This window comes from Pristis pectinata, chromosome 19 (assembly GCF_009764475.1).
Source record: "Pristis pectinata isolate sPriPec2 chromosome 19, sPriPec2.1.pri, whole genome shotgun sequence".
Classification (NCBI taxonomy): Eukaryota; Metazoa; Chordata; class Chondrichthyes; order Rhinopristiformes; family Pristidae; genus Pristis; species Pristis pectinata.
The window spans coordinates 15,024,547-15,052,321 of record NC_067423.1 but is presented as its reverse complement, the minus strand read 5'-3'; the positions used below and the strand labels follow the sequence as shown (position 1 = coordinate 15,052,321).

Below are 27,775 nucleotides of genomic sequence, written 5' to 3'. Positions count from 1 at the left end.
CTATTGTCCAAAACACAGCTAGACCTTAGTCGCCATACCTGGTTGACCTCTCCTTCAAGCCTCGGAGGTCGGATGCTGGAGAGATGAATAGTCTTCTGTTCGCCTGAATTTAACTTTGCCACCATGGCGTCTGCATTTAAAATCTGCATAACCTGAAATAAAGAATGTTACAACAACAGAATTACTTCAACAGAATTAATAATTTTACTGCAGTTATCAAGATAGCTACTCCAGAAATATCTGATGCCTGCATAAAAATCCCTTATTTACTTTGAAGTAAAACAAAAAAAAGCAATCTGTTGAAAACAAAGTCAAAGTCGAGTTTATTGTCATATGCACATGTATGCAATATTGTCCCCAAATACATTAACACTTCCAATGCCTGTTGGAAATCAAACAATCCGTTAGAGTGGCTTATCAGCCACTGAGTGTACCAGAGTCAGTCATACAGCACAGAATCAGGCCCTTTGTTTCATGTCAATGACATTTCAAATTTAATAGCAGCCATTGTTGAGTCCACATTTGCCCTCTTATACATAATTTTACTAATTAACCTTTTTTTTGAAGGCTTGTTTTCTGCTTGAAATAACAATGAACATTGTTGAGGAACACCAAGTACAGCATTGTACAACTCAGCAAAAAAGATACCGTGAAGCCGACAAGCTCGAAATTATACTTGAAATGTCAAGAAATATTTTTAGCACGGAAAATTCACAAATTGGTTTGAATTTAATGTAATATTTGGTTTTAACCTGAACAGTGATTTGCTTCTGCCCTATGCAGAATGTTTCAAAGCAAAAGAAAGTACGCATCATATGTCAAAGCTCAAGGAAATGACACTACTTTCTTAAAATGTAGAAAACCTTGTCAAAGTAGGCAAAACGTGGTAAAAATCATAAGGAACTTAAGGTCACTGTTATTAATCTATATTGTCACATCTTTTTTAGTTTAAAAAGGAAATTTGCTAATACTGAAGCTTTTAAAATTGCAATAATTTCCATTGTCCCTAGTATTTAACATAGTAACTCCAGTTAGTCACTTTTAAGCCGATAACTTTTTTTTCTGCAGCAAGAAACTGCTTTCCCAATGCTCCAAATCAATGTCAGAATACACAAGCACTATTTAACGACAGACCCGCAGATGCCCAAACTCAAACTATTCTTCCAGTATATGAATTTGGAAACTCAATCAACAAGTGCACTAGTGATTTTTTTTTAAGCCTTTCACAGAATTTAAAAATTCTGAATTAAATGGAAAATAAACACTTGAAAACATTTACATTAAAGCAAATTACTTAAAACATCTATAAAAAGTAGCACTTCACCACTCAGATTCCATTAAAATCATTGAATTGCCATAACTTCACACTCCACATCATGGCAAAATTCTCTCTCTGTCAACAGCTGTCAATAAGTTCTGAACTTTATGCATGCATAAATAAAAATTCAGAATTTCAAAGCACTTTTACAACAATACTGCCAGTATTACTCTGCCAAATTGAATCAGGTTCTCAGGCTGTCCGTAAAACAGTTTAACAAGGGACAACCTGGAAACAAAACCCAGTATGTCCCTTTAAATAATAGCAGAAAATGCTCAAAATACTCAGGTCAGCATCCGTGGTAAGAGCAAGTATTAACATTTCGGTTTGATGACCTTTTATCAGTGAGGCAGTCTTTCATCAATGTTTTTGATTACTCTTGAAAACTTGACAACTGCATCTTGCACCTCAGAGCTCACCAAGAGATTATGATCACGCCAACTGAACAAAAGAAAGCTGGAAACCCAAACATGTACCAGTGTGCAAATAGTTCAATCAGAATCACAATAGTAAGACCTGAATCCCGCTCCAGGGGCTTATAACCAAGACACCTTGGAGTTCTACAATTTCAGTACTTTATTTATTCTTGAAGTATGGGTGTTGCTAGCATCTGTTATTATTGAATACTGTCAAAATAGCCTTTACGGGGTACCACAGTGTATGCTGCAAGCCAGTACACAATGCAGTCATGGCAATCCAATGGTGGAGGCAATGAAAAAGATCCTGCAGCAAAAGTATTTGTGTGTCTATGCTGTTCTAATTTCTGCCAATAGTGACTCAGAATGGTTAGGATGAGGAAATTCACCCATGGTAAGACCATTAAATATCATGAAGTTTCTCACTTGGAGCCAATCACTGCCAGTCCCATTTACCAAACCTGAACACTGCTCATTTTCTTTTGCCAAACACAGGCATTAACTGCTAGTTTTCCAGGAATTGTGTACAAAGTTATATACCTCACTTCCATCCAATTTCTATTATACTTTTAATATTGAGACAAATCAAAATTATATGCAGTTCTCACATTGTCAATTTAGCAATTCCTTGTAAAAGATTCATTTCTCCTTGCCTCCCCCAACCCAGCCTTTGCTTTTAGTAACAATAAATAGAGTTACAGGTGCGAAAGAATGGAAAGCGAGCTTCTGATAGCACGCACTTGGCAGCCTATCAAGACTATTTTGATAGCACCTCATAAAATGTTGTAATAAATGGAATGCCAGCAATGCCAAAATCTCAGGAATAAGTGTGTAAAGTGTGCAGCTCAAAATTAAATAGGATAATGAAAGGGCATTTCATCAGAGAAAGTAAGGGTGCAAAGGAGTACCATCTAGGTTGTGGAACATGTGGGGAAAACAATCTTTTCAGAATCACTATTGGTCTAAGCAACAGCATATTCTGACAGGAAGTAATGACAGAGGGGATTTACAAAATTACAATAAATGAAATTGATCTAAGAGCAAAACAGCTATTGCTCTATTCTTTGAAACAGGCCCAACCACGTTTATTACTTCAACAGTGACCCCTCATGTTCTTGGATCTTTCTAATCTTCTACCAACACCACCAGTTAAAATAATTCCCTAAAAAAGGTTTACACAGCAGCTTCTATCAACAGCAACATTAGATTAGCACTGGTACTCACTGCCTGTGGGATGCTATGCAAATTACTCTATTTTTTATTCTGTTGACAGTGACTAATCAACTGAATACCCAAGAGTTTTAAATTCAAGTAATGCATAGCAATCAATCCTTGTACATTCTAATGAAAGGACTTGAAATTAGATGGAATTTATCATAAAGTCCAGGAATTTAAAAACAATAAAATTGTGCAAGTCTCCAGAGTGCTGAGGAGGGGAAAGTAAACAGAACTGTACATGACACTAAAGTGCACTGGAACACACGGAGACTGTTTATAAAGAGAACAACCACTGCTATCCAAAGACTTCAAACAAACAACTTCTAGTAAAGCCAGTCACAGTATCTCCGTGAAACATACTCAAAGCCACCAGTGCCAGGAGCAACACAAGTTTGAGATCCACAAGCCACTGTACAGCTGGATTAGAAAGGAATTTATCTTCATGTATTGAGGCCAGGATATGATGCTACAGTCCATTATTTGATGCCAGTTACCATATTCACTGACAGAGGAAGCTTTAATTTGCCACATATGCAATAAGTTTCAACAATACTCAAGTTCCACGTGGATCCAATTTAGAAATGCTGATATCATTCTCAGCTTATGAAACACTGAGGGTCTAGCCAAGGTTAAACAATGATCAGTCTTTTTAGTCCAAGATCTATTATCACTGTTAAAACTGAATGCAAAAGTTACAGAACCAGTTACAGGTTCCTTGAAACCATGCAATAACTTCAAGGTTGAGAACTACAGTAGAAAAAACCAGAGAGCATCTGATAGATTGGTAGGAGTGGATTACCACTTGCACAGCATCTGTGACAGAACATTTTAACAGGTATGAGAAGGGGTGCAATTCAAGAGCATCAGGAGCCATTAAGTTGGGCTGTCTGCATATACGGCAGAGTTCAATTAGCTTTATATGGCCACAATATTCATCAGTGGAGTACATAACTTAAAGGGCACAGGATGTGGAACTCCTGTCTCAGCAACCCAGATAGGATTTGCAAATTCCAGAACATTAATCCAAGTTTTGGTCTTGGTTAAAACCTTCTGAAGATAGAGGTACAAAGTCAGAGTTACAGGGCACAGAATCAGACTGTTCAGCCCATCCTGTCCATGCCAACCATCTAGTGCCCATCTATACTAATCTCGGCTACCAGCTCTTGGGCCGTAGCCTTCTATACCTTGGCAATTCATGTGCTAGTCCACATATTTAAAGGTTGAGAGTCTCTGCCTCCATCAGACTCTCAGCCAGTGCATTCCAAATTCTAACCACGTCTGGATGGAAAAAAACTCTTCCTTACATCCCCTCTAAATCTCTTACTCCTAACACAACACTTATGCCCTCTGGTTATAGATACCTCTGCTCCAGGGAAAAGTTTAAGCTCATCTACCCTAGCTATGCCCCTCATAATTTTGCACACTACTATCAGTTCCCTTCTCAGCCTTCCCCACTCCAAGGAAAACAAATCCAGCCTATCCAGTCTCTGCTCATAACTGAGACGCTTCATCTCGACCAATATCCTGGTGAATCTTCTGTGCACCCTCGCTACAGCAATCACATCCTTCCTATAGCGAGGTGACCAAAACTGGACACAATAGTCCTGATATGGCCTCACCAATGTTTTATGAAGCTGTACCATAACTTTCCTGCTCTTGTATTCTATGCTCCAGCTAAGGAAGACTTGTATCCTCCATGCCTTTTATACCAGCCTACCTACCTGTGCTACCACCTTCAGGGATCTTTGGACTCAGTACACCAAGGTCACCTACATTCCTCAATACCATTCCTTACGTACCTTTATTTGACCTTGCAAAATGCATCACTTTGCACTCAAGATTAAATTCCATCTACCATTGGTCTGCCCAACTTATCGACATCTTTCTATAGCCTGAGACTATCCTCCCCAGCATTCACAACACCACTATTTTTTAAATGTCAATTGTCATGGGTCACTCCAAGATATGCTGGCCTCAGGTCATGACAAGATTTCAATCCACAGAAGTGACATCAAGTGGTTAACACATTGCTGGTAAGGTTAAATCCAGTATTCGTGAATTTTATCCACTAAGTATGCAGCTACTGCAGATTGCTCACCATCAAGAATGTCCTCCAGGTGTTGACCTATATCCAAAAGGCCATGTTCTCTGCAATAGGCAAATTTCCACAGCAGTATATAGATGTTGGAAAGTATTGCCCTCCATATAGGTTCAGAAACAAGCATATACTTTCAGACCATCACTGGCAGGTGGTAGGTCAGTGAAGGCACCCCACCTTAAGACTAAGGTGGAATCTGGTCTCTGTGCTCATTATCAACATAAACACTTAGTTGCCAAGGGTCCACAGGGCTTAACATTTGCCTTCTCAGAGGAGGGAAGCATCAACAATTAGACTGGTTCTTCAAAGAATAAGCCAATCCATTAAGATAGAGGGTGTACAGAACATTAATTTGGGCAATAGCTCTTTAGGTCATCAACCAGTTTAATCAATAGAGTTTAATATGGGAAAACATGAAATCACACACTTCAAGAGGAATCAAAAAGCAGACTTTAATCAAAATGGCAAGAGATTGCAAATGAGTGGAACACAGCGAGATCTAGCTGTTCTTACAAGTCACAAAAATAAGCACACAGGTGCAGCAGTAGTTAAGAAGGGAAATTGCATATTGGCCTCTATTGCATAGGGGATAGAGTTTAGAAATAGACTAACATTGTTACAATTATACAGGTTGTTGGCAAGGCCACACTTGAGGTTTGATCTATTTAAGAAAGGATATACCAGCTTTGGAGTCAGTCCAGAAGAGATTCCCTCGCCTAATTGATGGGATGAGCAGACTTCAGTGTTAGGAACAAAAGACAGATCTGAGTTCTTTGAAATTTCGATGAACAAGGGTTAATCTTATTGAAACATACAAGATCTCGAGGGGGTACGCAGGATGTTTCTATGAATGGGAGAGACTTGAATGAGGTTACAATGGGGATGGTCATTTAAAACCAAGATACACAAGAATTTCTTCTTGAAAGTGGTGACAACTGTCTGGTATTCTCTGCCCCAGGGGGTTGAAGGGGCTAGATCACTGGAGGTATTTAAAGACAAGGTTGATACATAGGGAACAGGTGCAGATCAGTCACATTTGTATTGAATAGGTTGGCATGCTTGAGGGGCTAGGGGGCCTACTCCTGCTCCTTTTTTCTTCTGTTGTGTTTCAGTATAGTGACAGCCATCACCTTTTGCCAGATTTGCAGAATACCATGATAGCTTTCATACCTCCCACACTGAGAAGTGGAATACCACAGCTAACATCATCACACTTACAACTAAACATCAAGTCTATTGTGGAGTTCAGCACAGCACAATTTATGGCGCAAAGGACAAACTGAGCAACACAACCAAGAACTTTCATCCTTCCAAAATTTGGTTTGCCTCAGGAACTTCAAAATTTCTTTTAAACCAGGTGGGTAAAAAAAAGTCAGGTGATCCCAGGTCTTTCAACTGTGATGACAAAACAAGAGGATGGGTATCAGAGAAACAAACAAAAGCAAAAAATGGCATAAACATGCACAAGTATTCCCATTTCCTGATTAGCTGATTGCATAACTAGGCACCTGTCCTTTTTAAAATCATTTCTTCATATAGAAAAGCATCCAAAGCCAACTTCAAGGGAAGAAAATGGGAAACAAAGCTAAATTCAAAATCACAGGTTTAATACTTCCAGAAGGTATGGAGAACAAGAAATGAATTAAGAAACATCAATTCCCAAGCCTGGAACCCAGTCTATTCCATTCATTACCACCAATTGTGGGGTGAAAGGGAGTGGAGTCCTGTATCGCTCCCAACCCACCTTTCTTAATGTATCCAACAAGTCAGTCATACTACCTTCATTATGAACAGAGAAAAATAAAGTATTTTAAAATGGTCCATTTGGGCATAAGAAAACTGATGAGGCTGTACATCAAGTCAGCCAGAATCCTTGAGAGTGAAAACTCACTATTTGTAGAATTTAACATAAATGTGAATTTTTATTGACTTCACTAAAGATAAGCAAAATAAACCCAAATTCAGTGCAGCCTCAATTTAACATGCTTATTTTATGTTTCAAATATACCACAGGTATTATCATGCCTCCAAGATGAAAATTAGGTAAATGCTAATAAAACCAATGAATTGAGTATCTTATAACCCAGATGTTAATGTTGGTCCCCTACTCCCAGGTTATAACGATGTTGCATTATATAGGTATTTATGGTGCCCTCAGGGATGTGCACAAATCAAATGTTTGGACAAATTCACATCAGCAAAAGTTAAATAAATGCTACTGCTCATGCAAGCAGAAAGCTGATGCAGACAGGTAGAAAGAGGATAGAGATAACATCCTGTCAGTGCTACCAACAGCTACTGTTTTCAGATTAGGTTTAATAAAAATTATTTAACAAGGCAACAATGTTGGATTAGTTACAACAACTGAAGAAACAGGAGGCTAAGTCCTTGTGGTAGCATTTGGGATCATTTGTTCAGAGACCTAAATACTCTCAAATGCATTTCAAGACTTTTCCAGACTAAAGAAATAATGCCTGTGTAATGAGGCATTTTAATTTCCCACTCATGCAATGCAATCCATCCAGACTTAAAAGGTAGGACAGCTGAAAGACTTGGTGATAAATGGCTGATAATATAAGCATGAGAGTTTAAAAGCAAAATAGGCATAGAAGGTATTCCAAAAATGCAAAGTATTGTAGATGTTGAACACCTAAAATGGAAACTGAAAATGTTGGAAACACTGTGGATTAGGTGCCATCTTTGAAGAAACCAGTAACATAACCTTCTCATTAGAACCAGTTTTTTTTCTTAAGTAGGGAAACTGACCAGAAACCATCTTCGAATTCAATATTTACTCCAGTACTTGGGTCAAGTTACAAATAATACCACAAACAGAAGATTCCCATATTCCTAGTGTCAAAAATGGATGTAAATTATGGGTCTTACAGCTCAGACTGCTGGGCCCAAAGGTATTCACTCAAGGAGGGGCTCAAAAGCAATAGGAGATTCACACCAAGCCACTCGTCAATAGGGCTTGGAAAGACTCAAGAATGCAGGAGGAGGGGGAAGGAGACTTATTCAATGTCATACTACTTTCATTATGAGTAGAGGAAAATGAAATACTTCAAAATGATCCAGATGGGTACGAGGAAACTGTCGAGGCTATACATCAAATCAGCCAGAATTCTAAAGGGGGAAAACCTCTCAAATTATTTGTAGAATTTAACACAAATGTGTAAAAGGCTAACATCAGATTCAGGACATTACAAGCTCATTTGATTACAGGCAAAACCAGCAAGGGCTGAGAACTATTGAACTATCTTGGCAGCAACACCCAAAACACGTAGTAAAGACAGGCAAGACTTAAACATATAAATCTTGCCAATCTACTTAAATCTTTCAAGTATATGAAAACTGATAATATATTCTGATTGAAATCATATACCTGGATTTTAAGAAAAGGTCTACTTATGATGGAGGTCAGGAAACTGGTAGGCAGTTGCAGAAGCAAATTACCACTGATGGGGATCGGTGCTCCATGACCATTAGCAGAATTCATCTTATGCCCATTGCTTTTCAAAATATTTATTGAACAGGGTGAAGGAGGTGGAAGAATGCCTGCAATTTCGTGATTCTAAGATCTGACAGGATATTTAAAATCTGTCATTCTCATCCGGTGACCTAGTACTTCTTCGTGGAATGGACAAAAGTGTTTGATAATTAGGACTAACTCAGTCAAGCCACAACATAAAACACATACAAACCATCGAGAGATCAAGATTTATAGTACATAAATTACAAGGCTCAGGAATTGTGCTCTAGAACTGTAGGAAAAACAGAACAAGTGTATTGTCCACAATCCAGAACATTGAGTTGTTCTTATACAAGTAAGGTATATTTTTATCAATAATGTACTGTTCAAAGTTGATTGCTCGTATGGTGGATGAGGGGAAGCCTTTGAAGCAGACAGAACAGTCACCTGATGGTGAATTTAAAGTGGCTTCAGTTACAGAAAAGGACTTGTCTTTTGATACCAGCAAGCGACAGACAAAGATATGAATTAAACAAATTCATCTGGTTTGTCGACAGGCTTTATTCTGAAAGCAAGTCAACAGGTCACGCACACAAGATACAGAGGCACACATCTGTATTAGGTATCCGAAATTGCTGGAAACATTCAGCTGATCTATCAAAAGAGAAACCAAATTGGCAACAACACTCAAGAATGTTTGTGCAAAAGATGGCCACATTTTTAACAATCTGCTGCAAATATTAAGTTTAATAACCTTTTTCTCTTTCCACTAACCTGACAGGAACTTCCAGCATTTTCTATTTTTAAGACTTCCAGCATCTGCAGTTTTACATTCCACGTCTACATTCCTCTAAGTCATCAATTGTTCTGGATTAAGTATTCACCCATGCAGCATTAACTAGCAAACTCCCACTCTGACATATCAGGGATCTGTGCCCTACTGTCTTGTTACAATGAGGCCCAATGAATGCTTGAGGAATATTCTGACTGGGCATGCAGCTGCCTTCCAAACTCAATATTGAATTTTACAATTGTGGGTAGCTTGATTTCTGTCTATATCAGTAGTCCATCTGCAATATTGGCTCAAGTTGTTTGTTGTTTTCTTTCTTTTTCTCCTCTGGAAGTGGAACAAATGTCCAGCCTGACTTGCCAAGCATGTCCTCTTGCTCTACGTTTCGCAACTCCTACATTCATTGCCCATCTCCCATACATTCCTCTCAGTTTCCCCTCCTCTTTATTCCATGGTCCACTGTCCTCTCCAATCAGATTCCATCTTCTTCAGCCCTTTGTCTCTTCCACCTTTCACCTCCCAGCTTCATACATCATTCCTACCCTCACCTGCCTTCCCCTCCCCCTCACCTGAATCCACCTATCACCGGCCAGCTCTTGCTCCATCCCTTCCCCCCCACTTATTTTCTTTAAATATACTGGCTATCGTCCTTCCTGATGAAGGGTCTTGACCTGAAACATTGATGCTGCCGGACCCACAGAGTTCCTCCCGCCTTTGTGTTGCTCCAGATTTCCAGCATCTGCAGTCTCCTGTGTCTCCATCCACTGTCTATGTTTTCATTCTTTAACTGCTCCCATTCATTCATTGACCAAATAACCTTGTTTACAGCTTATCCCTATGGTCACCCCAGTTTTACCCTATCAGAGACATCCCCCACCCTCCATGCAGCTTAACAAGCTTTAACCTAAAACATTAACTTTCTCTTCCCATAGATGTGGCCTGACCTTCTGAGTACAGCAATTTTTCTTTTAAATTTCAGCATTAAATACCATTAATGGATTGGGTATACTCGTGCAAAGCAATGCAAAACTGCAATCATCTAATCTGGTGCTTGACAATCAGCATGGACTCTGAGGACGCAAGAGCCTGATTCCGTGCCTTCTGATTTTATAACTTCACCACACTCCATCAGTATATAGTGACGTTTAGTAGGAACTGATGACCGCTTTCTTTGATATACATCAATAACTTGGATTTCACTAGGCAGGGCATCATTTCATAATCCACAAAGATCTTATCCAATAGACAACAAAAGTCTTCTAAGGACGGTGGATGGGCAAATGCATAGAGGATTAAATGTTATATTTTGGTTGGAAGAATGAGGGGAGGCAAGTTGTTTGAGTACAAATCTTTGAAGGCAGCCACCATAAAAAGGTTGAGAAGGCAATTAAAAGTGCATGAAAGGAACCATGTCTTTATAAGCAGGAAGCATACAAATGGAAAAGGAAGTTGTATTGGAGGTTCTTAAAAATAAAACACAGGTTCAGCCACAAAAGAAATAGTGTGATAATTTACCAAAAAAAAGTGCGCAAAAAGTTGCAGAAAAGATAGACCAAAATGGCCTGAGGGATGCAGGTCTCGTGGATTGACTGTTGTTCTCCTTGGAGCAGACAAGATTTAAAAGAATATTTGATAGAAAAGCAGTCAAAATCATGAAGAATCGAGACAAAAAGTGAATAAAAGGAATTGTTCCTGCTTGCAGAAGGCTCAACAACCAGATTAAGGTGACAGGCAAATAAACAAAAGATGACACATGGAAAACTTATTTGCACAAGAAATTATGTTGAATTCATTGCCTTAAAGTGGTAGAAACAGATTCAATTGTGGATTTCAAAGAGGACTTGGGTATGTACTTGAAATTTTTATGGCTGTGGAAAAAGATGGGACTTTATAGAATGCCCTGGAACATTGCTCTTAACATTTTTGACAGGCTTCAATGCACTTTTATTTCAACAATTCTATGATAAATTGCATTATGCAGCTTGCAGTCTCAAATGTAGCTCTCAATCTTAACAATTGGTTTTTAACATCATTGAATTTAATAATTTTATTCATTTTTTTATGATGTGGATACAGCCTTTATTCCCTTACTAAATTACTCTTGTAAAACTGGTGAGCCACTTTCTTGAACAACTGCAAGCCTCCTCATGAAGGATGTTGGTCAGAGTTCCAGGATCCAGTCCCAATGAAAATGAAGGAACGACATGGGACTTGGCAATAATAATTTGCCTTTGAATGTCAATTAGGTGATTAGCACTCCTGGCACTTAGAGAGCACAAATGTTGTTTGCTACTTACCACCCCATGCACCATTTTTTTTGTCTCCACACAAGTCCACCACCCATGCAGTGACAGGCTTCCATTTTGATCTGTATTTGAGGAAAGCTTTAAACAACCCCTCAGTTTTCCCTCTGGTTTAATTCTGCAGAACCTTCCGATGTTCTGGCCAATTATTCAGTGAGTTCACCCTGATCGTGTCCTTGTTGATACACAAAAGCTTGCTGAATAGTATGAATAAAAAGTGAGTTCTCTTTCCACTTGTAACCTACTCCTTTCTCTCCTCCCATATCCCATGCCACAAGTTCCAGCTGTTGCTGCACGAAGGACATTCAAAGGAAGCAATTGCCCTGACTAGCTTAATACTGGAAATGCATTGTGTTAAGATACTCAATGAAACCATGCAGGCCAGAATTTAATCAATAGCCCATGTCATGTTACCAGAATTTCAACCTGAAGAATCTATAATGGCATCACAAGTAGGATGGGAAGACGGAATAAAGTGAAATTAGTCAGTATTCCCATTTCCAAATGTCCCCCAGTGAAGCCTACTGGAAAAATCACACATCTCCACCAGTACAGGATCCAGTTTAAGTGATGAAAGTTTTCCCACTATACGATACAGCCTCTTTCGACAGAAAATGGCAGTGAGAAATATCAGAATAACCAGCATCTTTAGAAAAGTGTAGAAATAGGAACACTTTGAGCAAATTGTTTAAAGGACACAAATTGTCCTATTGCACCCATGCATCAGCTGAGGAAACTTCTGTGGTCAACAACCCAACTCCAGATATCAATATGTAATTGGCCATTTCCAGAGTTAACAAGATCAATACAATCAGATCAATTTATTGTTGACAAACAAATCCTTCAACACTGACACAATCATCATGTAACAAAGTGGGCACATGAGCCTCTATGCTTCTGCCACAGGAAATGAAGAAAGGATCACATTTGAGAGTAACGTTTTGCCTGCAGTTATTCTCTTTCAAGGGAGGTTGGGTTTAATTGAGCTTTGAAGAACATTTTGTTAAAATATGCAGGAGGGCATCTTGCAGTTACCTTAAGTTCAACAGCACCCCCTAGTGTCAGCCATGAGTAATACCAAGGATCTATTCCAAAAGTAAAATTGTGATGTTGCAGTCTCCTGGAGCAATTCCTGGCTCAAACCTCAGTTTTAGGTCTTACTTTTCTCTCCTTGACCTTTCTATGATATCACCAATACTGCAGCATGATGTCAAAATTCACAGAACAAACTTATTCAGAGTCAGCAATGGCATCCTTAGCATGAGGAAAACTGTTCCATAAGTGTCAGATCTTCATTTTGTGTCCAGGTCTGGAAGAAAACTCTTCCAATTTACATCAGAACTTTCAAATTCTCAACTGCCTAATTTCAATTTGGCCCTCCACTCACAATATTTTTCCAGCTATTGAATTACATAACCATATTCTCTTCTCCAATTCTGATTTCCTACTCCTCATGAAAACCATTACATTGTACTGGCTACTCCTTGGTTCAACCCACAACAGGCTCCCTTAAGTCTCAAATTACAAGGCCCTTTTTTTTAATCTGCCAAATTAGGTCTATCCTCCAACATTAGCTTGGAATAGAGGTAATCCCCATCATTTTCTACAACACAGCCTCCCCCAACTTTTCCATCAAAGACTAGAGGGGTTCAGACTTCTGCTACAAAAATTGAGACAACTTCAGTTGTAACTGCTATTTCCCTTCCATTCCCAAGCCACAAACCTTTTATTCCTTCTCTGTGTCAGCAACCTACCACCCACACCACCTCACCCAAAATCCCATTCATCGTCAAATTTTATCTCTCATGACTTCTCCAAACATACCCTGCTCTCCTCCACCCCAACCACCTTCATGAATTTTTGACCCCATCCACATGGAGGAACAAGAAATTGGTTGGTCAGCCCTCTGTGGAGAGAAATTCGAAGTTTCACAGTTCTGAATAAATTTCCCTTCATCTCCATTTTAAATGGTTGATCCTTTATATTGAGACTGAATCTTCATTCTAGACTCCCTGGCCAGGGGAATTGACATCTAGGCATAAGACCAGAGTAAAGGTCTCAAGGAAAGCAACAATCAGCTTGAAGGTAGATCAGGTCTGAAGGGTCAGACGGGCCCCCTCCCATTTATAATTAAATGGTATTTTCCCTCAGGCCATCAGCATTTGAGAACATGGTTAGGATATGTTTATATAGCTAACTACAGAGTTTACTCACTGAAAATGTACAGACTAGATCCAATGAAAACTACTACAGTTTCAATCTTGTGATCTACTCCCTTCTCTCAACATTCAAACCCTCTGCATTGAGGAATTGACCTTTAGTCAATTGATACACTTCACCTCCTTAAAATAGCAGGTGGGATGGAAAAAGAGAACCCACATAGTCAACAGTCAACAACTGCGCAGGCACGTGACATCACTCGGAGGCACGTGACATCACTCGGAAGCACGTGGGTGATTTAAAAATCAATAGAAAGGAAGGATATTGGGTCAGAAGAGGTGGAATCCTTATGGGTGGAGCTAAGAAATAGCAAGGGTAAAAGGACAATAGTAGCAGTTATATATAGGCCCCCTAATAGCAGTCAGGAAGTGGACTATAAGTTGCAGTTAGAAATAGAGAAAGCATGCCAGAGTGACAACGTTAAGATAATTATGGGGGACCTTAACATGAAGGTGGACTGGGAAATCCAGCAAGGCAGTAGATCTCAAGAGTGAGTTTGTGGAATGTCTACGGGATGGCTTTTTGGAGCAACTTGATGTTGAGCCCACCAGGGGATCAGCTGTTTTGGATTGGGTGCTGTGTAACAAACCAGAGGTGATTAGGGAACTAAAGGTAAAGGAACCATTAGGAACTAGTGATCACAATATGATTGAGTTCAGTTTCAAATCTGAGAAGAAGCTGATAACTGGTGTATTGATATTTCAGTGGAACAAAGGAAATTACAGTGGCACAAGAGGGGAGCTGGCCCAACTTGATTGGACGAGTAAGCTAACTGGAGGGATGGCGGAGCAGAAATGGATGGAATTTCTACAAGAAATAAGGAAAATGCAGGATAGATATATTCCAAGAAAAAAAAGGCTTTGAATGGAAAAAAGGCACAAATGTGGATAACGAGAGAGGTGAAGGCTAAAATAAAAGCAAAAGGGAGGGCATACAAGGAAGCAAATTAGTGGGAAAACAGAAGACTGGGAAACTTTTAAAAACCTGCAGAAAGAAACTAAGGTCATTAGGAAAGAAAAGATGAATTATGAAAGGAAGTTGGCAGATAACATTCAAAAGGATACTAAGTTTTTTTTTAAACATATAAGGAGTGAAAGAGACACGGGTTGATATAGGACCAATTGATAACGGTGCGGGAGAGATTATAATGGATAATAAAGAGATGGCAGAGGAACTAAATGAGTATTTTGCATCAGTCTTCACTGTGGAGGACATCAGCAATATACTAGTCAGGGGTCTCAAGGAATGGAACTGAGTTCAGTTAAGATTACTAGGGAGAAGGTGCTAGGAAAACTAAATGGACTAAAGACTGATAAGTCTCCCAGACCGGATGAGGTGCATCCCCGGGTTCTGAAGGTGGCAGCTTTAGAGATAGCAGAGGCATTGGTGATACTTTTCCAGGAATCGATAGACGCCGGCATGGTTCCAAAGGACTGGAGGGTTGCAAATGTAGTTCCGTTGTATAAGAAAGGTGGGAGGCAGCATAAAGGAAATTACAGACTTATTAGTCTGATATCAGTGGTGGAAAAGTTATTAGAATCGATCCTCAAGGATGAGGTTATGGAATACCTAGAGGTGCAAGGCAAGATAGGTCCAAGCCAACATGGTTTCGTGAAGGGAAGATCCTGCCTGACCAACCTATTGGAGTTTTTTGAAGAAATCACAGGTAGGGTGGATAAGGGAGAGGCGGTAGATGTTGTGTATTTAGACTTTCAAAAGGCCTTCGACAAGGTGCCACACAAGAGACTAATTAATAAGGTGAGAGGCCATGGAATTACAGGTAGGATAACAGAATGGGTGGAGCATTGGCTGGTTGCCAGGAAGCAAAGGGTGGGAATAAAAGGATCTTGTTCTGGTTGGCTACCGGTTACTAGTGGTGTTCAGCAGGTGTCGGTGTTGGGGCCACTTCTTTTTACCCTGTACATTAACAATTTGGATGATGGAGTAAATGGTTTTGTGGCTCAGTTTGCGGATGACACCAAGATAGGTGGAGGAGTAGAAGTATTGAGGAGACAGAAGGTTGCAGAGAGACCTAGATAGTTTAGGAGAATGGGCAAGGAAATGACAGATGAGATTCAATGTTGAGAAATGTGCAGTTGTACACTTTGGAAGCAGAAATAAACAGGCAGATTATTATCTAGATGGGGACAAAATTCAAAGTACGGAAGTACAAAGGGACTTGGGGGTACTCATGCAGGATACCCTAAAGGTTGACCACCAGGTCAGATCTGTGGTAAAGAAAGCGAATGCTATGTTGGCATTCATTTCGAGAGGTATAGTGTATAAAAGTAAGGAAGTGTTGATGAGGCTTTACGGGACACTAGTGAGGCCTCATTTGGAATACTGTGTGCAGTTTTGGGCTCCATATCTTAGGAAGGATGTGCTGATGTTGGAGAGGGTTCAGAGGAGATTTACGAGGATGACTCCTGGAATGAAAGGGCTTACATATGATGAGCGTTTGTCGGCTCTTGGACTGTACTCACTGGAGTACAGAAGAATGAGAGGGGACCTCATAGAAACATTTAAAATGTTGAAAGGACTGGACAGAGTAGATGTGGCCAAGCTGTTTCCCTTGATGGGTGAGTCCTGGACCAGAGGGCACAATCTTAGAATTAGAGGGTACAGGTTTAAAACAGATGAGGAGAAATTTCTTTAGCCAGAGGGTAGTGAATTTATGGAATTCCTTGCCACGTACAGCAGTGGAGGCCAGATCATTGGAGGCATTTGAGGTGGTAGCTAGATATCTAATTAGTCAAGGTATCAAGGGATATGGGGATAAGGCTGGAAATTGGGATTAGAATAGTCTTTTTCCCCCCCTCACTCCCCCCCTTCCCATTTCTCATTTCTTTCTTTTTCCCCCTTTTCTTCGGAGCAGACTCAATGGGCCAAATGGCCTACTTCTGCTCCCTCGTCTTGTGATCTTGTGAACATGCCTAAAAATCTCATTAATGCCTTCAAGCAAATTAGCAAACTCCCCATAATTTATTAGGTAACCATCACCCACAAATTTCATGGTGTTCAACTTTGGAAATGATACCAGCCAACCACAGCAGTTCATAGTTAAGCTCCCTCATCAACTATGCAAACATGCAGGTACTCAATTTGAAATCAAACTATTCCAGCCCAGGACATTATTGTTGGAGTTGATCAGGCCAGTGTCCAAGGCCCAAACATCTGCAGCTGCTTCAATAATCTTTCATCACAAGATCCAAGTGGGGATATTCACTTAATAACTGCAGTGTTCAGTTCAATTGACAGCTCTTCAACCAAAGAAGCAGTCCATTTTGCTAACAGCAAGAGCTGGAGAACTGTTCTGTTCTGACACTGTCAAGTAACAATTGTGCAACGCAAATACTATAGTGAACATCAAGAAAATCTAACCACTCCCCTCAAACTTCAACCACAATCCCATTGCCTTCCCATTACCAAATTTCCACATCAATACCCTTTTTTTGGTGGGGGGGGGGGGGGCATGAATTACTATTAAAAACTGATCAACTAGTTTTTTGATATTAAGAGAATGGGGGATTCAGGGTTGGTGCAAAGGAACAGAGATAAAAGATGAGCCACAATCGTACCAAGTGATGGACCAGGCATAAGGGGGGGGGGGGGGGGGGGGGGGTCATCATTTTTGTGAATTCTGTGAATGCTCAGCTATTGCACAGTTATGTCCTTGTTGGTTTAGCCAACTGTGTCAAAGTTCAACTGCAGGTGGTGCTGCTGCCTTACAATTCCATTCATTGCAGTTCAATCCTGACCCCTAGTGGCATGTGGAATTTATACATTCTCCCTATGACCATATAAGTATCCACCAGGTGCTCTGATTTCCTCCCACATCCTAAAGATATGCTGGTAGGTTAATTGGTTACTGCAAATTACCTCAAGTATAGATGAGTGGTAGGAGAATCAGGGTGGAGTTGTGGGCATAAGAGGAGAGAATAGATTGCATGGAAATAAGTGGAAGAATGGGACTGCTAGCAAAGACTTGATTTGCTGAATTACTACCTCCTTTATCATAAGATAATGTGATATAGGAATTGGCCTGCTCCTGCTTTTTTTTTTAAGTCTTATGAATCCAGTTACAGGTCAATCACATCTTGTAGAAACAGCAGGAAGTCATTGTGTCTGGCCTGATTAAGATGCAATCTTGTCTGAGACATAAAGCAAGGCCTCGTCGACATGCTTGGGTGGAAAGATCACATGACTATTTTCAAGAGTAGGAAAATTACCCCACATCCGAGCTCATACATCCTTCAACCAAAATCATTAATAAAAATTATCAGGCAATTATCACTGTTGTTTGTAGGAGTTTGCTACCTTACAATTGTGACTAAAAAAAATAACTTAAGAGACTGTAAAGGGCTTGCCTGAAAGGGATGAGTAAGACATTATGAACAGAGGCCTCTCTCTTCGTTTTCAGGGGGGTGGATATCCTATGATGAGCTACTTGCCCAGTGACACCCAAATCCGATCCAACATCCACAAGGCACACATCAATACAATACATTCTACTCGCTTGGCTTGACACCATCCAGAACAGAATCCACCTGATAGACATCACATCCAGCACATTAAACATTTACCACTTCCATCACCATAACAAAAACCAATGGCAAAATAAATTCGAGGAATTGCCAAGACTTCTCCAAAGCACCTCCCAATCCCATAAACTCTGCCAAACAGAAGACCCAAGGAAGCATGTGCGTGAGAAAGCCACTACCTCTATATTCCTCTCCAAACCGACACTACACCAACCTGGAATATTATCATTCCTTTATTAAACTTGGATCAAAATATCCTAGAAGTACTCTGGGAGTAACTTCATAAAGACTGCAGTTGATCACCACAACCTTCTTGATGCCAATTAAAGACTTTAAAAGCTGGCATTAATATTTTGCCTACAATTTGTATATTAAAGATACTTTTTCTTTAATGTCTTTTCTAGATCAACTGCTTTTGTTTTCTGTAATATGCAATCTTTGAGTTCATTTGCTTCCTGGAACCGATTGTCTTCATAAATGCTGATTTTTAAAAGGATCTCTATCAGAAATGAATTCTGGAATCTTCTCAGATAAAGCAGTTAAGCTCCCAAGATCTATTTTTCGATCTTCACAAATAAGATGGTCATAAGATTCAAACACAAGTTAGAGTCAGATAGAGCATGAAAACAGGCCCTTACACCCTTAAGACCACCAAGTCCATGCTGACCATTAACCATCCATTTATAATAATCCAATGTTAATCCCAGTTTTCTTTTTTTTAAATTCTCCCTACATCCCCATCAACTCTTTTCTACACCCCTTAAATATTCCACCACTAGCTGCACAGCATCTGATTTCCATGGTTAAGTAGCTTACTCTGACTTGACACAAGGTTACAAAGAATTCCTAATTAGAAAAAAAATTGGAATAGTTACAGTACAGAACCAGGTTTAGTGTAGCAGGGCAAAAATTAAGTTTAAGATAAAAGCTGAACACCACATCAGAGACTTGTAGCAATAAGCCCCAATGTATGGATCTCATCCAAAGGTTGCAGGATAGTACATCTCAACCATGCAAAATTCATGGGGAATTAAAATTCAGGATGTATCATCTCCACAAAATTATGCTCTTCCACTTCTCCAGTCATTACATCAGTGAAGAGCACTTGACATAGCCATTTCAAAATAAGCAAACAGCATGAACTTTAAAAAAAACACAAGAACACATTTAACCACTGTCCACTGCTGATTTGAACCAACCTTAGCCACAAAATGCTTGTCCTTTTGGTCCATATTAGCTGTTGGAGCCACATAATCTTTCCAGATCCGAAGTTTGCGTTCTTTGGCAGATCTGTCAACATAAGAGAGCATTCTAAGTGTGCTAAGCTTTACGTCACGCTATAGAATAAACCAGTTGACAGAACTGCTGAAATCACTTCTCCCAAACCAGAAAATGGTACAGATCTCATAGTTTACAACAAGGTTTTCAACTGAATCTTGGTGGAGGTCAAGTATTGAATTCAAAAACTCTTAACAAAACACAGTCTTACAGGACCCGACCATCTGCATCCAGCCTGTCTCCCCTGGCTGAGCTGTGAACAACCAGGTGTCATAGTCTTTGAATATGGGTAGGCCATTTAGGACTAAGGAAAAATTCCTTCACACCCACAGTATTGAACCTTTGGAATTCTCCACCCATGGGCTGTGGAGGCCCAATCATCCAGTTCATCTAAAATGAAGAGCAAAAAATTTCTGGATATTAAGAACAGTGAAGGATATGGGGTCACTGCAGAAAAGTGGAACCAAAAATCAGGTATGATCTCGATGAATGGTAGAATGGGCTAGAGGGGCCCCACAGAACCAATCCTGTTCCTAATTCTTACATTTTAACTGGGGTTATAGCAAGGTGATTGATTGAAGAGGTATATGAAACTAGCTGGCCAAGAACCAAAGCCACCATTGCAATCTTGCACAGGCATATGGATGGAACAAAAGAGTGATCTATGCTGCTTTGAACAGTTAACCAGAGATCAGATACATCCAGTACCCAGTTCCAGATGCAAGAATTTCACTCAAATATTCCAGACTATACCAAGCTTTGTCTATAATGCACTTCTGGTGTCTAAACCAGAAGAAATACATTCCTGTGGTGCATCCCAATTCAGTCACCTATTTGAGCACAAACATTAGATATCCAAACACAGAATTAACAATGAATCCAAATTATTTTTCCAATTTTGAATTTGGGAGGAATGCACTATCTTGGAGGAAAATGATACAATTCCTTTAAGAGAGGGGTAAATATGACATGGAATTTCCAAATGAAAGCTTAGAGTTTGAGAATCTCCAATCAAATGAGGGTTCTTATTTGGAAGAAGGAGACGAGACTGCAGATGCTAGAATCTAGAGCAACAAACAATTTGCCTGAGGAACTCAGCAAGTTGAGCAACATCCGTAGAAGGTAAGAAATTGGTATTTTGGGTCGAACTGCTATATCAGGACTGATGCAGATTTTCAACCCAAAAACAGCAATAATTCCTTCAATTCTGCCCCCCCCCCCAAATTCCTGAGTTCCTCCAGCAGATTGTTTGTTCGACTTTTGTAACATCATCTCAAACAGCGAAGTGAAATGCACACAACTTTACTTCAAGTGTATTTTAAGCTTCGATGCCCTTGTCATATGTGACAAGTTGATGAAGTACCTCAAAAGACTCGAACATTGCCTCGTTACAAAAGAGCTGATCAATCACAAATGTAAAGACACTGGGACAATATGTCAAAAGGAGAAACAAGCTTAGATGTAACACTGTCAGTTGTTTTTGAAATTACTTTGTAGCTCCTGTCTGTAACTACACTAAATGGGATTCCACAATTTGAAATGCAGACACAAGTGGGCCAGCAGTAAGGAAAAAAACTCTCCCACTTTCTGTAAGATGAACACTCACTTTATTAACACTTAGCTTTTTTTTTTGAACATCTACAGAAACTGTTTTTACATTTCTGCTTAGGTTCATCTCAGAGTTTATCTTTTTCATCACTATTCTTTGCTTTTTATTTTATAGTCAGTCCAATCTTCTGATCTGTGACCAATCTTTGCACAGTATACTTTTTCTTTAAATTTCTTTAAGTTTTTTTTAATTAACCAGAGATGGTGGGTCCTGCCCTTGGAATTCTTCCTCCATCATTGGGAAGTTATCAACTCTAAAAGATCCACTTGACTGTCTGCCTTCAATAAACCAATCCTTTAACCTACTTCACCCATTTAGTTTAGTTGGCTCTGCTTTCAAGCCTTCAGAATGGTCCTTGAAGTTTAAAATACTAGTCATTTTTCTTTCTCACACTGAACACAAAATTCAATCACATTTATTGTTACTGCTATTAATCCTCCCTTATTGCACAGTATTTGATCTAGGATAGCCGACTCTGAACAACAGACCAATTCTTCATTTAGGCTGCCTTTACTGATCTGATTTTTCAGTCTATGTAGATTAAGATACTCCATAATTATCAACACACCTTTCTGATAAGCTCTCACTGATACCCCCTTCCCCTCAGCCTATGTGCCTCTACCACCCACCTTCTTACAGCTATCTTGATTACACAGAGACATGAGAAAAGACTACAAGCTGATTTTGGCTTCAGCTCCATTTTCTTGCCTGTTCCCTATAATCCTAGACTCCCCTACAGACCAAAGACATCTACCTCAGCTTTGAATCTATTCAATGATTCAATCTCCACAGCTCTCTCATAGAAAATTCCAAAGACTGAAGACTCAGAAAAAAAATTTCTCATCTGTCTTAGCTGGGAGACTGCTTACCGTTACACCATGCCTCTAGTTCTAGATCCCTGAGAGAAATGGTGTTCACACTCTCAAGTTTCCTCAGAACATAGAACATTACAGCACAGTACAGGCCATTCAGCCCACAATGTTGTGCCAACATTTTATTCTGCTCTAAGATCTAACCCTTCCCTCCCATATAGCCCTCCATTTTTCTGTCATTCATGTGGCTACCTAAGAGTCTCCTAAATGTCCCTAATGTATCTGCCTTCACAACCTCTGCCAGCAGTGCATTCCATGCACCCACCACTCTGTGTAAAAAAAACTTACCTCTGACATCCCCCTATACCTTCCTCCAATCATCCTAAAATTATGACCCTCACGTTTGCTATTTTCACCCTGGGAAAAAGTCTCTGACTGTCCACTTGATCTATGCCTCTTATACACCTTTATCAAGTCACATCTCATCCTCCTTCGCTCCAAGGAGAAAAGCCCTAGCTCACTCAACCTATCCTCATAAGACATGCTCTCCAATCCAGGCAACATCCTGGTAAATCTCCTCTGCACCCTCTCTAAAGCTTCCACATCCTTCCTATTGAGGTGACCAGAACTGAACACAATACTCCAAGTGTGGTCTAACCAGAGTTCTATAGAGCTGCAACATTACCTGGCAGCTCTTGAACTCAATACCCCGACTAATGAAGGCCAACACACCATACGCTTTCTTAACAACCCTATCAACCCGCGTGGCAACCTTGAGGGATCTATGAACGTGGACCCCAAGATCCCTGTTCCTCCACACTGCTAAGAGTCCTGCCATTAATCTTGTATTCTGCCTTCAAATTCGATCTTCCAAAGTGTATCACTTCACACCTTTCTGGGTTGAACTCTATCTGCCACTTCTCAGCCCAGTTCTGCATCCTATCAATGTCCTGTTGTAACCGACAGCAACCTTCTACACTATCCACAACACCAACAACCTTCGTGTCACGAGCAAACTTACTAACCCACCCTTGCACATCCTCATCCAAATCATTTATAAAAATCAAAGAGCAAAGGTCCCAGAACAGATCCCTGCAGAACACCACTTGTCACTGACGTCCAGGCAGAATACACTCCATCACAACCACCCTGTCTTCTATGAGCAAGCCAATTCTGAATCCACACAGCCAAGTTTCCCTGGATCCCATGCCTCCTGACTTTCTGAATAAGCCTTCCATGAGGAACCTTATCAAACACCTTACTAAAATCCATGTGCACCACATCCACTGCTCTACCTTCATCAATGTGCTTTGTTACATACTCAAAGCATTCAATCAGGCTCATGAGGCATGACCTGCCCCTCACAAAGCCATGCCAACTGTCCCTAATTAGCCTGTGCTTCTCCAAATGCCCATAAATCCTGTCTCTAAGAATCTCCTCCAGTAATTTGCCCACCACTGGGAATTACAGACCAGTGAGTCCTATTTTAGAGTTATCCCTACTCCCTTTCTTAAACAAAGGAACAACATTTGCCACCGTCCAATCATCTGGCACTACTCCTGTGGCCAGTGAGGATGCCAAGATCATTGCCAAAGGCACAGCAATCTCTTCCCTCACTTCCCATAATAACCTTGGATATATCCCATCTGGCCCCAGTGACTTATCTATCCTTGCAACTTTTAATAAGATCACCTCTTATCTTTTTATACGGCGTGGAGTAAAGGCCCAACTTTTCCACATAAAGCAAGGCCTTAATCCCAGGAATCGACTTGGAGGATCTTTCAAATCCTTTTAATGCCAGTATGTGCCTGCTCAAAGAAAACAAAACTATGCAGGTCTCACCAACAACCTATACAGATAAAGGCAATGCCTCTTTCATTCTATCCCCTTTACAATCAAAGACCATTTCATCTGCTGGACCACCACGCAAACTTTATTTCATGTACAATAACACCCTGATCCCTCTATACAGCCACATTCTTATTTCATATTTCAAATAAACTTCATTCATAATAAAAAGATATAGACAAAAGAAGAACAGTGCAAAACTTTTACATTTCTGGTCACTACATTCAGTAGTGTTAACTTGTTTTTTTTAAAGTAATGTTTGAGGGGCTTCCCCACCCGACTCAACCCCTTCATGTGTGGTAGCAGAAAGAGCCTAGACTGTGGTCCTTCCCCACAGAGCCTTTGCATTGGCTGTACCAAGCTTCATTGCATTCCTCAGCATGTACTCCTGCAGTCTAGAATATGCCAGTCGACAGCATCCCCTCAGGTACATACTGCTGTCCTGAAACACCCACATGCTTTGGGCAGACCAAAGGGCATCCTTCACTGAGTCGATGACCTTCCAGCAGCATTTGATGTCTGTCTTGGTGTGCCCCCCTGGGAGGAGCCAGTATATCAGAGCCCTCTGTTACGTAGCTGTCGGGGATGAACCTGGACATGGACCCTTGCATCCTTCTCCACACTCTCATAATAAATCCATAGTCTGCAAAGAAGTGGGTGACCGTCTCTATCCCACTGCAGCCGTCCTGAGGGCAGCATGCATTGGGGATGATATGTCGTCTATACAGGACGAATCTGACTGTGAGAGCCTCTCTCACTGCCAGCCAAGTGAGGTCTTGGTGCTTGTTGGCAAGTTCTGGCAATGAGGCATTCTGCCAGATGATTTGGACAGTTTGCTCAGTGCACCACCCCACAGTATCCATAGAATCCCTGTCCTGCTGAGCTGACCACTGCCTGATGGGCATGTAGTCAAAAGCGTTTATATGGAAGAACTCTTCCACAAAGGACAGGTAGTTCAGCAACGTCCAGCTGACAGGGACATTGCGTGGCAACAGGACCAGACCTATCCTCCACAACACCAGGGACAGGTAGAACCTCAGCACAGAGTGATACTTGGTGCCCACGTACTTTGGATCCACACAATCTTTCTTCATTTAACAAATATTTTGCTTCTCTATCCTTCCTACCAAAGTAGATAACCTCACATGTTCCAATATTAAACTCTGCATGTCAAATTTTTGCACACACTTAAAACCATCCGTACTACTTTGCAGCCTTTGTCTTCATCAATAAACCATTACTTTTGTCTGGTCCGAAAGTTCAGTTGCAATACATTTGGCCCCTTCATTTAAGTAAAACTCCAATAATCCTCTATCCAGTCTAGATCTAGTCACATTCACCTGCATTTGGCCCTTATCATTCTAAACCTTCCCCATCCATGGACCTGTCATTTCCAGAAGCCAGGGAACTTTGAAAGATTACAAACAATGCATTCAATATCCCTGCAGCTACTTCTTTTAAGGATGCAAGCCATCAGATCTGAGGAAGTTGGCAGCCTTTACTTGGCACCTTTCTTGCAATGGTACTGATTATTTATAGTCACTAGTTCCTTCCTACCTTTGGCTCCTCAGATTTTCCAGTTTTGAGATTTTGGTGTCATTATAAAATATTCGTTCAAAGTTTCTGCCATTTTCTCGTTTCCCTTCTTTCCATACCATCTTCCATAACAACTTTCTTCAGCCTCCAAAGGTTCCACTCCAGCACAGAACTGGCAGAGTCGAGGGACTATTTCCAGCACTTCCGCTCTCACCTCTTCTCCCTCTCACTCTTCCAGAAATAAGTCTGCATTCTCTTTCACCTCATCCACCTCCACATTTCTTGACGTTCTCACGTCACCACACAAATACTTTCTTTTCCTCCTCTTGTTAAACTCCCAAAGGGACCATTCTTCTGGGGGAGACTGGTTTACTCCTTTATCTCTGTGACCACTCTTTCCTCACCCTAAGGAATCATTCACTGAAACCACGAATTATAATTCCCAACCATTTACACCCCTCCTTCCCACTATTCAGGCCACAAATGTGAAGCACTGATTTACATGTACTTTCAATTATGTACAAAGCATTTACAACACAAAATCTGGTCTTCTCTACACTGAGATATAACACAGAATGAGTGACTTTTGTAAAACCTCTTCAGTCCACGAAAGTGACCAAGTCACTTAAACTTTCCCATTCTAATCTGTCCTGTCTACGACACCGTTTGAATGAAGCTCAATCCTCGGAGCAACATTTTGCCTTCAACCCAGACTCGACGTGTTTTGAACAACTTTAGATAAGGAATCTGAATCTGTTGCTCCGATTTCAGAATTTTCACGCCAATATATCCTTCTGATATTACCTAACTATTCTGCTTCTCACATTTACACCTCCCCCAACAAAGCTTTTGTTTTTCACTTGTCATATTACCACCCTCTTTCAAGTTGCACTCATTTTCTCATTTAATCACTCTCACTTTTAACCTTCCGTACTCTTCTCCCCTCCCAACTTTTAATCTCTCTTAATAATAGTTTCTCCTAACTTTACCCTGTTCCTTGAAAAGTAATCAGTTTCACTCATCACAGCCACCACCTGACCCAAATATATCCAACACTGATTTAATTTCATAACATTTGGTCCTGCAAGTTCACTACCCAAGAGTTTTGACTGGATCCAATGTGCATCGCTACCCAACAATGCAAAGCTCATCTTAAAACTGCAGCATTAAATTTAAAACTTACTCTGGTTGCAAGGAAGAGAGTCAAGAACAGATTTCAGAAGATCTTACAACATTGATGCTGAGCCAATCTCAAACAACATTATTTGTCCCCTTACACATACATAACACAACATCAACACTTCCTACTCATTCAGTAAACACTTTCTCCCAATACTGGCAATCTCAGAAGATTTGACATGTAGTTGCTTCCAAAAAGTGAAAAATCTGAAGACTGATGGGGAGGTAGGGAGAGGGAACTGAACAAAATCATTTTACATTACATTTTTAGACATGATGGAAGTGAAGTTGGCTGGACTGGGCAGCAATTTCAAAAGACTCCATATTTCTCTCTTCTCCATCTCCATGATGCTGTGTCAAATTCTTACAATTTCCCATGTGCCCTGCCCACCTTCCAGTAACTTATTCAACTGATTATTCTTCCTTCAACAGTGAAGGAGCACTGGGCACCAAGGGAATACCCAACAGCAAGCTGGAGACAGCACAAACATAAATGACAGATATTCAAGACTCATTAGGAAAAGCAGGGTGCACAACAGATTAATCTGGGCTTCACTTAATACAAGGCATACATGCTTCCCACCAAGATCAAAGAACAACATTGCAGGAAACCAAGCTGATGTGCCCCATTTAGATTGGGAAAGCAGAAATCAAACAGTGGAAGTTCAGTATTCCAGACTGGCCCAAAAAGCACATTTATACTTGAAAATTTGCAACACTGTAAGAATCCATTCAGCCTAACATATCCATGATAGTCAAAAGAGATATGCAACTTAATGCCACCTTCCAGCACTATATCCACTGCACTGTGAGTCACAATTCATCAAGTACACATGCAAGGATTAAGAACATGATGAGCACTTCTTGCTCTACTGCCTTTTCAGGTAGTGTGTTCCAGATCGCTACCACCCTCTAGGTGAAAAATCATTTTCCTCATCTACTCCCTATTCCTTTGACAAATGACTAAATCTCAGCCATCTGGTTTTTAACCTCTTACACCAAGGGAAAAAGGTCATCCATTACCTTGGTTTATTACCTCAGTTCAGTCTCTCCTAAGCCTCCCACGTTGAAGCAAATCTTAGCTTATCTATCTTCCCTCTCAGCCACAGTTTTATAGTTCTAGCAAAAACTTCGTAA

At 40.3% G+C, this 27,775-nt stretch overlaps 1 protein-coding gene across 1 annotated transcript in view; it reads right to left on the bottom strand.

Moving 5' to 3' along the window:
- The window catches only part of snd1 (staphylococcal nuclease and tudor domain containing 1), a 746,083-nt gene that overhangs the window by 684,720 nt on the left and 33,588 nt on the right, over positions 1 to 27,775 (bottom strand). Inside the window, exons 9-10 of the mRNA XM_052034288.1 lie at positions 19,576 to 19,666; positions 39 to 152 (exon numbers count right to left, since the gene is read on the bottom strand). Of these exons, the coding sequence (XP_051890248.1) occupies positions 39 to 152; positions 19,576 to 19,666 (205 nt within the window). The remainder of the gene's footprint in view (positions 1 to 38; positions 153 to 19,575; positions 19,667 to 27,775) is intronic.